Here is a 16,185-nt window from a genome sequence, read left to right as displayed (position 1 = left end):
CAGTCTATAAAAACACTCATGATTTCCCCATCTCTGAATCCCTCCCTTGTTTCCTCCCACTCCTCAGACTACTATCCAATGTCTCTTCTCCCTTTCTCTTTCTCCTCTCTGTGTTTACTTGCTTACCTCCTATACCCTCCTTATTCACTTGCAACCTGGCTTCAGAGTTTATCGCATTTATGAAGCATTTCTTCATGAGGTCACCACCGCCATCTTGATTGGCAAATCCAATAAGTATTTTCCAGTTTTTATGTTCCTTAATCTCTCTGCTCCACTTGACAGTCTTGATCATCACTCCTTTCTTGAAATTCTCTACTCTCTTGTCATCCAAGACAGTACATGCTCCTGGACCTCCCTCCACCTCTCTGACTTTCTTTCTTTGCCTCTTTTATGGGCTTTCCTTCCACTACCTCCCCCTTCAGTGCCTCATCCATGGTTCATGGCTCCACTCAGTCTATACCCCTGAGGTAGTTTTCATATTCTCGTGTTGTTCAAACCATCACCTGAATACCGAGGACTCTGACTACGTATGTCCAGTCCAGAAATCTTTCCCAACTTCACACACGTACATTTAACCACAGCTAAACACCTCCACTATAATGTCTCAGTGGCCCCTGCAATGAGCCTGTCCAAAACGAAGGCATCATTAGTCCTTTTAAACCTGTTCTTCCCCTGTGACCCCCACCTGCTTCCTCACCCAGCACAAAGATCTGTGGACATCCTTGACTCCTCCCTCTGCCTCACATATCCAGTCAAAAGCTAATAAATTGCTGATTTCACCTCATCATCACTTACTCGTGTTCCTACAGCAGGTTTCCACACATCATTGGCAGAGTGATCTACACAAATGCAGATACGATTATTTTGTTCTCTTTCCTAAAACTTTTCAAATGTTTTCCATAACTTACAGGATAAGGCCCAAGCTCCTCAGCAGAGTATGATCCGTCCTTATGGCTGTATCCTCATCCTCTGCCTCTCCCTGAGGTGGATTTTTGTACCAGCAATTCTAAACTCCTTGACTTCTCTGAAATGTATCACGCAGTGGCACAATTTTTTACTTTTGCCAATTCTTTTAACTCTGCCCAAAACTCTTCCTCTACTTCATCGCCCGGTCTGTACCTTCAGGCTCAGATACAACCTCTTTCTAAGATGCCGTTACTCATTCCGCAAATATTTGCTAAACACTTATCACGTGCCAGGCACTGAGGTAAGAGTAAAGAATCAACGGTGAATGAGACACAGTCCCTGCTTTCGAGAAACTTACAATCCACATGCTGGCCTCCCTCTCCTTCCAACTCTCCCAGGTGGGTTTAGTGCCCTTTTCTGTGCTCCAGTTGTAGATACCCACAGTTGCCTGTGCAATAACCACACCCACCTCCTTCCCTTCGTTTTATGTGAGACAGCGGGGACTGACCCAATTCCCAGCTGCAGCAGTAAATAGGGATATATGAAGCCACATATGTCAGTTCCATGCTCCTTGCTAGTGATGGTTCAAAATCCCAGGCTTGAGCCAATCAGTGCTTGACTTTCCCTTGGGGAGATGACCTGAGTTGGCCCTCTCAGAAAGAAAGGAAGAATTTATTCTTCCTATTTTGAGGAGAGGCATTTCTTCTCTCCCCCTGGGCTTGAAGAAGGAAGCATATGGAACAGTTACTGCTGGCAGCCATCTTGAGACCACGTGAGGGAAGCCAGACTGAAGACAAAGCCCACAGACAAGTGCAGAGCCCAGAGATTTAAGGGAGTGGGACCAGAGCCAGAGCCTGGAAACAGCTCCACCTCTAGACTTGATATATGAACTAAAGAATTTCCCTATTTAAAGCCATTTTGAACGCACATTTGTTTTACTTATTAATGGGAGTCATTATGAACCACCCACCTCCGTCTCTCACTTCAATAGCTCATGAATCCACATCCTTTCCTCCATTCCCGCTGGCCCCGCATTAGTTCAAGCCCACTTTATTGCTCGACTGGGTGACTTTCATATCTTCTCATCCTGGTTCCCTCCCCTCAGGTTCACCCCTTTTCTCAGGCCATTCTCTGTATTACTTCCAGAGTGCTATTTCTATATCTCAACTCTGATCATGTAATTCCCTGCTTAAAATCATTAATGACTGTTAGTAGAATTCAAGATAAAGTTCAAACTTCTTACCACTTATTCAGAAGACATTTTGTGTCTGCCCCTAGCCAGGATTTTGGCCTTCACACCTTTTGCCTTCTCCGTACCATTATGTTACATAGTTGCTGGAACGTGCAACTGTCTCATTTGCATTTGTGGGTGCTCTTCCCTATACTTGGAACATCTCACCACCACCATCCGCCTACCCTACCCCTAATTCTTCAAAACTCACCTGAAACATGAGTTCCTGCTCTGTGCTCCTGTTCTCTATAGCACTTTGACAATTTCGTAGTCTTCACATTTATCTCACTGTGTTGGAATTGTTTGTTTATTGGCCTTTCCAACCAAACTCTAAACTTCTTGAGAGCAGGGACCAGGCGGTATCTACACATGTATCCTGTGTCCTCAGTGCTTTCCATGATGTCCCTCTGATTGTGAAGCTCCATAAATGTTTTTGGAAAGAGAAGGGAAAGAGAGGGGAGGGGACGGGAGGGAGGAAGAGGAGAGAAGAGAAGCTTCAAATTTGTCCTGCCCTAGGTGCTTCCTGCCTTTGGAGTGTGTATTAAAAGGTCGCCTGGCTCGGTAATTGTGGGGAATGGAGAGGAGACAAATAGTTGTTGATACAGGTAATGTTCATGTTCCCAATTGTAGCAGCATATGGCAGTAGTTGTAATGGCCTAACATAAAGCATTCCAGGACAATATTAATGACCAACTAGGTTAATGACCAAAGACTAAGCCTCAGGCCATGAACATACTCTCCTTCTCATTAATCCCTGGGAAACGACCTCAGCCATGTTCATTATGGCTCAATTATTTTCACACTCCTCACGAGGGAAAAAAAAAGCATTTCAGGTATAATACCAAACTAGGTCCCTTCTTTTACCCTGACACATGGGCAATAAAGGCACAAAACAACTTATTAGTCCAAATACCAAGCATGTAAAGGAGGCAACACTACTGCTTTATTAGCTCCCAATCAGCGGCAGGAACTAGACCAGCGGACCTTAGAGGTCACAGAGCAGGCAGACCAGGCCACTCCCCGTGATTCATACGCTCTCTGGGCATTCTCTGAAGGCATAACATAAAGCACTAAACACATGTTACTCCCTAGATGTTTAGAATTTGGATGAAAATCAGAAAACTCAAAGGCAACTCTTTGCTAACAAGCAAAAAAAATTAAAAATTGGCTTCTCCCAATATCAACCTATCATTCAATCAATATTTATGGGATGATTCCTCTGAGCAAAGTCCTATAGACAAGTTGTGAGTAATTCACAAAGTAAAAGACCCTCAAAGACCAAAAAGTAAAAGACTCTCAAGTTACACAGAATGAACACACACTGTGGTGGTTTTAAACGTGTCTTAAAATATGTGGACATCTTGCATTAAGAGGTGGGATCCATACCCTTTCCCTTTGAGTCTAGCGATAATGACTTGTTTAAAACTAAGAAAATGCAGCAGAAGTGAGTCTGTGTGACTTCTGAGGTCATATAGCTCTACCTTGTTAGCTCAGATACTCAGTTTTGGGCCCCGAGCCACCACGTAAGGAGTCCAATTCCCCTGAAGCCGCCATGTTGTGAGGAAGCCCAGGCTATATGAAGAGGCCCTAGACAAGTGCTGCAGTCAACAGAACCAGCTGTAGTCCAGCTGACAGCAACACCTACCATTAGACATGTGAGTGGAGACACCCTTCAGAAGATTCCAGACTCTAGCTGTTGAGTCACCCCAGACTTTGACTCTTGCCAGCTGAGGCTCCAGACATTGCAGAGCAGAGACAAGCCATCCCCACTGTCACCTGTTGGCACTCCAATTGGTGAGCATAATAAAACGATTGTTTTAAGTAACAAAGTGTGGGGTAGCTATTATGCAGTAGTAATAACTGGAACACACACACGATACATCCAACAGCTTTGTGAAGTTGGGTAAGAGTTTGCATGTGTACATTCCTAGCTCAGCCATGCCCTACAGAAATCTGCAAGGAAGTGCAGTCAATTAATGGAACGGCATTTAACCTACATCTAGCAAAAAGGCTCCCAGGCTGCTTCACTGAGGCCTTGTGGCACATTTAGCGTAAGGAAAATTAATTCCAAAGTCAAGGTAACATTGATCTGGTCCAAATGTGGCTTTGTATAGCAATGTGGTATGAACTTGTTCTAACCATGGCTGTTAGAATTCCTCTTTCACAGGCTTGAACTTCTATTCTTTTCTCTCTACCATCCTTCTTCAGGAATGCTGTGCTTCTAGCCTCACTCCCAGATCTGCTCCCCCAAATCTGATCACAGAACCAATGTGACCCGTATCTCCAACTGTCCCTCAGCTTTCTCTGCTGGGAAATCCCATTATAACCTCAGCACCTTCAACTCAATGATCTAAGTTAATTGCAGCCTATTCTTCTTCAAATTGTATTTCCCACCCTGTCACCACTCCCTGCAGCTCCACTATCCAACACTCTGTGGTCCTGGCTGACTCCTCCCTGTGCATGGTCCTCTATCATCAATCTACCCTATGGTCCTCAGAACGCTCCTTGAATTCATCCACTTTCCTCTTTTCTTACAGCCCACCACCATGCTGCCTCTTCATCTCCCACCTGAATTCATGCAATTGACTCTAACCTGGCTCCTCCCTCCCATTTTCCCAGGCACCCTGCATCCCCACCACTAGACTAAATCTCCCAACCTCCATGCCTGTTAAGTCAGTCCCCATCCAAGAACTCGGAGAGGCTCTTAAGTGCCTGTGGCTCCGATCCAGGTCCTCACAGGGGCATTTGTAACTGTCTTCCCTCATCTGGTCCCAACTTGCTTAGCCAGTTTTTCTCCTCCTCCACAGCACAAATCCTCTCCTACTAGTCCCTCCTTGATACTCCCACCTCTGCCCTCGTCCCATCACCATTGACCATTCATAATCATTTTCTCCTGAATTTCCCTTATCACTTTGTTCCTTTTTCTGGGAAGATTTCTCTCCTCCATCAAAAATAAATCCACCCCAATCCCACTTCTGGGTATAGATCCAAAGGAAATGAAAATAGGATCTCATAGAGATAGCTGCATTCTCATGTTCCTAGCAGCACTATTCACAATAGCCAAGACATGGAAACAATCTAAATGTCCATCAAGGAATGAATGGATAAAGAAGATGTGATATATATATACCATGGAATATTATTCAGCCGCAAAAAAGAAGGAAATCCTGCCATTTGCATAGATGGCATAGATGGATCTTGAGGGCATTATGCTAAAGTGAAATAAGTCAGACAGAGAAAGACAAATACTGTATAATATCACGTATATGTGGAATCTACAAAAGCCAAACTCATGGAAACAGAGTAGAATGGCAGTTACCAGGGCTTGAGGGGTGGGGGAGATGGGAAATGTTGGTCAAAGGCACAAACTTCCAGTTAGAAGATGAATAAGTCTTGGGGATGTGATGTACAACATAGTGACTATAGTTAACAATACTATATTATATGCTTGAAAGTTGCTAAGAGAGTAGAACTTAAATGTTCTCATCACAAGAAAGCAATGGTAAATATGTGACGATGGAGCTGTTAGCTAATTCCATGGCAGTAATCATATTGTAATAGATAAGTGTATCAAATCAACACATTGCACACCTTAAACTTACGCAACCTTATAAGTCAATTATATCTCAATAAAGCTGAAAAAAATGCACCCATCTGAATGGCTTGAGGTCCTTTTCCTCCGCAGACTCTGTCTTAACTGGATCTCTAGATCTTTCTCCCCTGTGCCTCCCCTACCACTCCTCTGACTTCCTTCCTACACATCGTAGGTCCCACACCCTTTAATATGGGGCCATGTCTGTAATTCTATATCTCTATTGAGATGAGAGCTCTGAGGTGAGGGGCATGTGTTACATTCACTTCAATCCTCCCAGAGCTTGTTCCCAGTGATAAACTTCCAGGAATGATCAATTCATACCTTAATCTACCGAATGTATAGAATATGGGGCAAGGTGCTGGGACCTGCTAAACTCCTGGTCCTAGGATTTTACCCTGGTGGAATACCCCTCCCATAGCCTCCCACCATTGTTTTCTTGTTGCCAGTCACCCTTCAGCTTAAAGACTACCTCCTCAGAGAAGGCTTCCTTGATCACTCAACCTAAAGCTGTCACCTAAGCTTTGTCTGCCCATCATCATTTTTAATTCACTATAGGGCACTTATTACTCTCTGACATTTTATTCCGATGTATTTATTTTTTATCTCATCCCAGGAGACTATGAGCTCAGGGACAGCAAAAGCCTTGTCTGTCTTGTTCTCTCCTGCGTCCCTCACATTAAAACAGTGTCTAGAAGATAGTAGCTGCTCCATAAATATTTGTTGAATGAATGAATGAGAAATACTCTACACAGTTGATGTGCTCACATCCTATTAAGGAAAACAGATACAAAAGTGAAATATCATCTAGAATGTGATCAATAAGTGAAATGATAGGAGGAAAATTTTATAGATGAATGGAATCAAGGAGAGAGTGAGGAAAGCGAAAGAGTGGCAATCCGATAGTGAAAGAGTACATTCAAAAGTGCACAGGCATGAGCTAGCGTGGCATTGTGGGGGCAGGAATAGTTCAACATGGCTGGAGTAGGAATTTTGAGGGATGAGGAGGGAACAGTGGGACAGGTAGGCAGAGGACAGAGCTTGGAGTGACTAATGTGGTAAATTAGAAAGCTTGAGTCTTATCGTATGTATAATCAGGTATAATCAGAGGATTTTAGGTAGAGAAAATAGACCTTCATTTTATAAACATCACTCTGGACAATGTAAAGAGGACAGACAATGCGTAAAGAGACTAGAATCGGGAAGACCAGGTGAGCAGCTCTGCAGATAGCCCAGGTGTGAGAGATGAAGGGCTTGAACTGAGGCAGAGGGAGGAGAGTGGGGGGAGGGAGTGGAAGCAACAGGACCTGGTGATAACTGGACAGGGTGGATGAGGGAGAAGAAGGAGTCAAAGGTGAATCCTAGGATGACAGTGAAAATGGTGCTACCACCAACTGAGGTAAGACGTGCAAACCAGGGAGATCACGAGTCCTCTTTGGGTGAATTGAGTCTGAGGTGCCTGTGGCACAGCAGGAGGATAAATCTGGCAAGCATTTGGATTGGTAGCCATCAGGATCTTGGGGGCATGGCCTGAGCCAAAGACATGATTAGGCGTCATTAGTTTACAAAGAGTTAAAACCATGAGCTTGAATGACATTGCTTGGGGAGAGAGAGGAATTGGATCTACGGCTCAGGAAATTCCTTCTCCAGGTCTAGCCTGTGAGACTAAGATTTCAATATCCAGGGTTATAAAGGGCACTCATTACTATGCAACGTGAATTGCAGGCCAGTGTTACCTTGACATTGGAATTCAGCCTCCTCACTCAGTATGTACCACATGGTCCTAGTCAAGCACGTTTCCAGGACCTTTGATCACAACCAGGCTAAATACCATATGTTCCATTAGACTTCATATTTTGGCACAGGATTCGATGAGAAACTGCTACCTGCCCCGGTAACATATGCTCCCCACACTACCATTAAACTTTGCAAAGCAGCCGTACAATTAATTTTTAGCAGAGATGCACTAATAGCCACCCAATCATGTGTAGCAGGCCTGGATGGCAAACATTTTGCATTTGCCAGAGAGAACATATTGCAGCCCATATTTTAGTCATCTCCCTTCAGAGGGTAAGAAAATTTTGTTAGTTATTTAAGACAGCAATGCAAATTTAAATTTGCTCCTGACTGGGATGGTGCACCTGACCTTCGGAGCATGTGTTTTTCTAAAACCATTGGCTGGTTGTCCAAAGGGGGTCGCTGATTGTCCAGAGAATGGGATGCAGAAAGAGAGAATTGGGCAACTTCTTCTTTTGAGTTGATTCTAGCTCATGCCAGGAGCCCAATGAGATGAGTTTGGGTAGATGGTCATTTCCTATCATTTTAAGATAAAGCAAGCAACTGCGAATACTCACTGTGCATTTATTTTGGTCCAGGAACAGTGTTATGTACTTTGTATACATATCTCATTGATTATCCAAAATGTTATGTGGTAGCTATTATTATGCCACTTTACAGATGGTAAGACTTGTTCAACCTAGCATAAATATTTAGACAATGGGCTTTTCCATTTATATCTATTTTGAGGGATACTGAAGCTACAGTTTGGGGTTCACCGGCACTTTACCCTCCTGAAAGATTTTGTAGGAGCCCTATAATGGTATACAAGATATAAAGACCATTGTAATGGACATCCATTGTTTTTGCCTTGCTATCATCCCTTCCTCTCTTTTGGTAAAAGAGTTCTTTTCCTTTTGGAACCCTCCCTTTCTACTCCATGTGATTCAGATGAGATGATGAGCCAGTTGACTCCCCTTCTTCCTCACCACAGACCTGGACAAAGAAGGTAACCTGATTGGTCAGAGAACCCATTCCTGGACCTAGTGATTGACCTGGGACAAACCTATTATCCAATAGGGCAAAATAGACCATAAGAGATGATGTGCTAAGGAAAGTCCTGCTCGTTTATCTGGGTTCACTAACTCTAAGGACAAGTAACCCTCGAGCTGCTGGGGGGAAGAATCTGCCAGAGCTTGAAGTCAACAGAGAGCAAAGTAGAATCAAGACACGAGGAGAGGCAGAGAAACAGGTCCTGACACCACCACCCAACAGAGAGCAAAGTAGAATCAAGACACGAGGAGAGGCAGAGAAACAGGTCCTGACACCACCACACAAAGTGCTCAATCCAGCTTTGCCTAGAGCTACGGCATTCCTTGGATTTCCTAGTTATATCAGTCAATACCTTTCCCTCTTAACTAATGAGAGTCTGAGTTTTCTGTCACTTACAACCAGAGAGACAGATTTGACTTAAAATGAAATGAAAATATATTTAGCAAAAAATGATCTGAGAGAGATGGTTTGACTGTCATTGATTTCAAATTTCACGCTCTGAGACAGATGAATTTGTATATTCAACACCAACTACAAAAATTATTAATATCAAGACTTCAGATAATTCAATAATTCAAAAATTATTAATATCAAGATATACGCATTAGGAAATTATACCTTAGAAGGTGGATAATTGAGTTTAAGAAGGAGTTTAGCTACTGACTTAGATGTAACAATGACATGACATTTCCCAGAGACTTTTTGACATTTATCCTACTTTAAATAAACCAGAAAGATAAATAATCTAAGAACCAGTCACACCGGTAGACCTGAACATCCAGGGTCCCTGTCTGGGCCCCATGCTTAGATGACACCACTCTGCATACAGCATGTTAGACGGCCCCACTCTGCATTATCACGTTATTATGATTCTCTGAATTTCCATAAAGGTCATCAATATCACAGTTTCAAATTTATGAGTTAACCATCATGGAAACCTGGGGAATATCTCAATTTCATCACAAATGAGCTGAGTCATGTTGGGCAAGATATTTAACTTCTCTGGATCTCGGCTTCAGCATATGATAGAAAGATGTAGTACCTGCCCTGACAACAGACACAAAGGCACTTTGAAAAACATGAGGGTTATTACGATTAACTAGAGCAAGATTCCTCAAGACAGAACTCCATTTTATCCTGTGCCTTTTGCCATTTGGGATCCAGAGAAAATCCATGGTCTTATTAAAAATTCTGAATAGAGTCCTGTCACAGGTCACGTTTAGAGGAAAAGTAGGTGATAGTAACATAACTGGGATCTTGGTCACAAGCCCAACGTGCCTTTCTGATCTTGTAACCCTTTGTCACCTGTAGGAACTCTATCCAAACCAGTCTGCTTTCCTTCTTCCAAACACAATCTAGACTCTGCCATAATTCATTCACTCTCCTTACCTCACATCCACTCTCTTAACTCATCCATTCCTCAGCATATTACCTAAACTTAAAGAACCACTTCCTCCATGCTGACAAGAAGGGTTTTGAATTCAGAGCCCCCCAGAGCTCACATGGTGATGGGTTATGCATTGTCTTATTACAGCTCTTATGTGATTCTCTGAAGTTGTTCTGTGAATTTTGTACTGTTATAGTTTCCATGTATCTCTATCTTGTCTATCCAATTAGATTGTAAGTTCACTAAAGCCAGCAACTAGCTTGTATTCTTCTTGCACAGAGTAGATATTCAGCAAATATTTGTTGGCTAATTGAAAAGGAAAATGTCCAAATGAGGAAAATGGCTGAGGAAAGAAGAATCTATAACGAAATGAAATGAAAGAGAGAAAGTTATAGAACAGCGACTTATCAATAGGAATCTATTCAAAATAGACCAGAGAGCTAGTCTTTTCAAAAGAATCCCAGATGCCTGAAATCAAATTTTTGGAATGGAAAGAACCTTCAGGATAATCTAGGTCACATCTTTCATTCATTGAGAATAATCACCCACTAATTTTTCTGACTTATGAATTAGAGATTTTATATCTCTCATTTTCCTATTGTAAACCTCTTGATAATTTCTTAGACACGGAGTCCAAGAGAATGGGACCTTGAAAACATGGCAAGACTTTCATGGATATAAAAATATTTCTTTTCACTAGAGTTAAACCAGATGTCTCGAGCTGGACTTGTGGTATCACTTTTTCATTTTACATTTCAACGTGGAAAAAAATAATGATAAACAGGAGTATAGGATTACCCACCCAGAAATGTGAAAAATGCAGAATGGCTCCCTGGAGGGGCTGACCCAAAGTGTTAGAAGATCTTGGTAGTCAAGTTCTCAAGCTTTGATATGATATCAGAGAACATACTGGCTTCAGAGTCAGGGGACCTTGATTTTGAGACTTTGTTCCATCAATTTCAGTCGTATGACCATTGACAGGTTCCCAAATTCTGATTATCAAACTTTTTTGTCTCAAAAATAGGATTGTTGAAGGGATTAAATGAGATACTGTATGTAAAGACACTTTGTTCCTAGAAAAGCAAAATTTGCATTATTACCTAGCCAGCTAACTTACATTAAAATATATTTTAATCTAACTGTCCGAGCTTTCTGAATCTAAGAGCCAAAAGGTCATAATACCACCTCTGTAGTCCCTTGGTTATGCACCTCTATCATGTCACTAAAGAAATGATCAAAGAACCCCTGGCTTTAGCATGTTCCAGTCCTTGCAGCATTCCCCAAATCACGTGACTTCAGCAAATGACACATGGCCAAGAGCTTCTTGCTCTGTAATTAGTCACACTAGGCTGAAGGCTCCCAGCAGTGTAGCGAACACAGAAGTATCTTTCCTTGTTTCCCAAGATTTCTGCAAAGATGGAGGAGGTGGGCTTTTCAATGGCATGTGAAGCTGTCTCCACCCCTGGCACCTGTCCCCTCTCCTAGTCCAACCCTCCTCGGTTGTTTGAGGAACTCCGTCTTTCACAGACACTCATCACCCTCCGTGCTAACTCTCCATTGAAAGAATCAGTGAAATCCTCCTCCTTCAAGACAGTCCATGTGTGCTTCAACCCGGACCCTCCCTGATGCCCCAAACCCAGCACCAGCTTGGAGAGGCACCTTAGGTACTGGGCAAAGGTCATCTGGTCTTGTCCAACAGAATAAATTAGGCTCCCATGGGGTAGGACTCCTGACAGCAGAATATGAATGAACCCAAATGATCACCCATTCCAGTAAATAATATAAAATATACTTGCCCTGGCATAAAAGCCATATGGACGGAAAAAATTCACCATCTAAAAGCAATGCTGTGCATGTGTGGAAATAAGACACAATGCTGACTAAAGTGTTAGAGTTGCATATCAAGGAGCTCTGCTCTTGACACCATTCCTAGAGGTCTCAAATGGTGTTTAACAAACCTCAAAGGGACCCTAGGGATGAGTACAATGCCCTTGGTTAGCAAATGACACAACTAAGGCACAGAGAGAGTAAGCAACATGCCCAGATCACCCCAGCAAGTGGCAAAGCTGGGAACAGGGTACAGAGCTGTCTAACTCCAGGCTCATTGCCACTTCCATAACCAAGTAAACATTTTCTGCTGTGAATCATTTAGAGTCGACACTGAATATAACTTCTGGCTGCCTCCTTATCCGAAAGCAAGTGGCTTTGCTCTCTCCCGGGTCCCTGCATCCAGAGATTCTATACACAGTATCAAGAACTGCCATCAGGCAATCTGGTACCAACCTGCCCCCAAACTTGGGTTTAGCCGGTCCTGTTCCTGCCCTCATCCCATGTTAGCAGCACTCCACAAAGAGGGAGGAGTGATCGGCTGATTGATTGGTTAATAAATAATGTTTACAGCTTCCTTCCTGAATTCACAGCCAAAGCAACTCTGCTAATGGCCTCTTTTCCTCCATCCTTTCCTCCTTGACTTGCTTATAAATTTTGAGACTCATCATGTCATAGGTCAGGGAAGCAATTACTTTGGGGTTTACCCTGAAAAAATAAAAAAAGCAGCAGAGTCCATAGGGGAAAATTCCCCTGAACCAAACGTGAACCAGAAAACTTCCATTGACTCCGATTACACACGGTCCTCCAGGGTTCTCTACCTAATGGTCCATCACCGTGTCAAGAGCTATTTCCCCTGGCTTCCAAGAGAGATGCACACACAATCCTTTAATCCGGGCAAGAGGTGAGCGCTGGGGTGAGATCTGAGGTCAGAGGCAGCTGAAAAACGGAGATCAAGTCTGAGCTGCAGAGACCTCCAGGACAGGAGAACCCGGGTGTGTGTGCGTGGCTGCAGTGGCAGAACCCGGATGCTGAGGGGCATGCGTTCTGATGGGGTACCGAGGATTTATCCTTGGGGCTCCCAGTAAAACAGACACATAGCCAAGCGGTCAGAAAGACAGGGGAGAATTAAGAGCAGACATCTGCAGGCACGCGCAGCTCTCCCTGAAGCTATTTTTCAAGAATGTTTCTCTTCTCTATATTAACAAAATGCAGGATTTATTTCTATGAAACAATATTAGCTCATATACACATGCGTACCTGCATGTGGGTGTATGGACCTGTATTTTTTTGCACGTAACTCAAATTCCCAGTTTCCTGGGAGTCTCCTGGCCCTCATGGATACTGCCACCACTTCAGTGCCTGCCATGGTCACAAATATTCAGAGCCTTTCCCATCACTTGTGTGACCGCAGGTAGACAATGGGAGATAGAGTATCATCAGACGATAGAATTAGTGAGGGAAGAAGACCCAGACAGAGTAATTGCTCTAGAAAACAACTTCCACTCTTTCCAATCCTTTTCCCCCAGTGAAATCAGAAGTCAGCAGAGGCCCACGAGATCTCAGGCACTTCAAATGCCTCTGGCACCCAAATGGCATTTGAGGTAACAAAGAACCAAGATAGCTGTCCCTCTTAACTTAACCCAGCTGCCCACCTGCGGGGCAGGCTCTCCACGGGCTCCTCTTCCAAGTGGCCTGAATAAACTCATCAGGCCTCGCAAAGCTGCACTGTGCTTTCTCCAGACACTGGCAGACACATAGATCAATACACACAGCAGAAGCACTTGTGTTTTGTTCGTAAAACCTCCCGTGTAACTGTTAGAAACATTCCCACACCAAGACCAAGCCTGACGCGGGCTACTTCCGCCAGCCTTCCCCGGGCATCGGGGCCGCTCAGTGAGGAGGAGCCTGGAGCAACATGACAGCAAAAGCAAACTCTGAACCTAGATCAAGCAAAAAGTCACTCAGGCTAAAGCAAGAGGATGCCACTGTCCTTGTTTGCGTAAGTACGCTAAGAGGATGACCTTCTTAATGTGATGGAAATCAGAGAGCAGCTTAAAGTAGGTCAGTGGTCCACACCCAGAGAAATGCCTGGACAAGGCCTGACAGGGGCTCCCTAGGGACTGTACTTGGGAGATGAGCTTCCTCCAGCTCTGTGGTCCAAATGTCACAAAAGGCCACAGCAAAGCTCTCAGCTGCTTCTACAGGGAATCTGACCAGATGCGTGGGCACCTAGAGAAAAGATCATATTCGATCGTCCCGTGGGCAAAAAATTCCACAGTTGCCATGAGGAGATATGAAGAAACAAACAAACAATTTCCCCGATTTAGATTCCAAAGGCACCGGAGAGCCAGGGGGAGGCGTTGGTGGGAACCTATTTCTAGGGGCTCTTAGCACCTGTTTGCAAGCACATCACTCAAAATAGCATTAAGCAACAAGTTTCTAAAACGGCAAAGCGAATGCTTCTTTTCCCCGGGAGTGCTTTGTCATGGTTGGTACTCTTACCCAAGAAATCATCTCAAAAGAGCCTGCGGGATAAAGCAAAGCAATTTTTAACATGTCTGCAGCAGCAGCAGCAGCAGCAGCAGCCCACGATGTGATGCTGCGATGCGGGAGAGGCTGGAGCTGGGCGCTGCCTGGGCCCCACCTCCTCCAGGAGCACTCACCATCAGCAGGCTGAGAGCAGAGTCCGGCACCAGCTGCACGGCCATGGTCTCCGATTCCCATGCACAAACACTGCTGCACAGTCAGTTCGCCTGGGCCCTGGGTGGCAGCGAAGCATCCACAAATACCTACAGCAAAACCAGCCAGAAATCCAGACTCAGGGTGCCAAAGGCTCAAGATGAAGACAGCCCACATTTCACATGGGGTAGGGGGCAGCTCAGGGGGACGTAGGGGAGAAGGGGTGGGAACAGGGCTCAGGGAAGGAAAAAAAAAGGAAAATAGCAAGCTGCAGGTTATTTAAAGGTGAGCCCTTCCTAGCTTCACTCAGCTGCATGAGCGCAGCAACGCATCAAACACAAACATAAAAGCTTAGAACACAGAATTTTTAACTGGCACCTTAGCCCAGGCAGCAACTCTTCTTTTAACTGACAATTAGAATCAAACATGCCCTACTGCAGATAGATCAACCAGCCTGAACAAACGCCCCCCCGACCCAGCTCTGCCTCTCTCAGCAATTCTGCTGCATAAACATGCTGAATGTCACAACCTACCGCTTGCAATCTGGTCAGTGTCTTCTTTCCTGCAGAAAGGTGTGTCCCTTTTGCAAAATCAAATATCTGGGAGCGAAAGAGCCGAGCCTGACCACCAGCACCAGGCAGTCACTGAAGATGAGCAAATGCCCTCATCATACCCGAGTGGGAAGTCAGTTATGAACTGACCTTATCCACCGTCCCCAAATCTACTTTTCCTCCCCAAGTGACCTGGCAAGGCTAGTTCCGCGCAGGGCTAGCATACTTACGAGGAACATGTAATTATACTGCCTGCTCTGCCAGCGTTCTCATCTCCCTGCCTGTACCACATGTACTCAGCAGACAGGCACCCTCTACCTCTCTCTCCCTCCCTTCCTCCCGCCCTTCCTCCCTCCCATCTCTCCACCAGGCTGCCTGTTAGGAATTTTGAAGAAGCTTCTCTAGCTCAGGGAGGCACGAGAGGCTAATTTGTAGCAAGGGACAGTGCTTAAGACAAAAAGGCAAATTAGCCTTGAAAATCATATCATGCAGCATTTTCCTTGGAAGATGTCAATGGAAAAAAAAAAAAAAAGAAAGAAAGAAGGAAGCCTGCCCAGTCTTGTTACATAATGAGTGGCTCAAAATGCTTCCCAGAGTCAAGGACTTAAGAAAATTAAAGCATCTTTTTTATGAGAACCGTCAAGCTTGTCTTCTTACAGAGTTCACTTATTGAATGAAAATAGGGATTACTAGTCCTTCTGGTAATAGTTTTTCATGTCCCTTTCTGATTTCTTCCTTCACTCACCTCCTGGAATGACTCCAGAAATTCCTTGAAATTAACTGGACAGTGTGAAATGTAGGAACCCAGAAACCAACTTTCTAAATAAGAAACTGGGGGGAAGAAATTAATAGCCTTTAAATGTTCCTACAGATAAGTATAGCTGTTGTTCCTATAGAATTTATACTCTTAAAAACATATATTTGATCATCACAGCACCTGGCGCAAAATAAGTACTCAAAAATACGCATGGAAGGGATGAAAAGACCCCTCTCACGTTGTTTATACTATGGTGGCCCAGTGGGGTGGAAACTCTATTCCATGTTGTCTGATTAGATTCTAACATCCTTGACCTCAGCAACCTCTGAGAATTGCTCCCTACTATCACGTGCTTGGAGATTCACAGCATGATCTGAGTCACGTGAATGGGGCTTCACAAACAACTGTCAGAACATTCTAGCC

General features: G+C 44.1%; 1 protein-coding gene across 14 annotated transcripts in view; it reads right to left on the bottom strand.

The window, feature by feature from the left end:
• The window catches only part of FRMD4A (FERM domain containing 4A), a 586,106-nt gene extending 570,586 nt beyond the window's left edge, over positions 1-15,520 (bottom strand). For 4 of the 14 annotated variants that reach the window (XM_070601134.1, XM_070601132.1, XM_070601144.1 and 1 more), the window contains exons 1-2: positions 15,236-15,303; positions 14,439-14,564 (exon numbers count right to left, since the gene is read on the bottom strand). Coding sequence is in view for 4 of the 14 variants with exons in the window: in XM_070601147.1 (XP_070457248.1) it covers positions 14,439-14,483 (45 nt within the window). In the remaining 10 variants the exon portion in view is untranslated. Of the gene's footprint in view, positions 1-14,438; positions 14,565-14,987 lie in introns of all 14 variants that reach the window. The other 10 variants (XM_070601128.1, XM_070601138.1, XM_070601129.1 and 7 more) reach the window with 9 other exon arrangements.
• Between the last annotated feature and the right edge of the window lie 665 nt (positions 15,521-16,185).

Source organism: Equus przewalskii, chromosome 30, assembly GCF_037783145.1.
Source record: "Equus przewalskii isolate Varuska chromosome 30, EquPr2, whole genome shotgun sequence".
NCBI lineage: Eukaryota > Metazoa > Chordata > Mammalia > Perissodactyla > Equidae > Equus > Equus przewalskii.
Note: the sequence above shows the minus strand (reverse complement) of the source record. Positions and strands in the feature narration are given on the sequence as shown.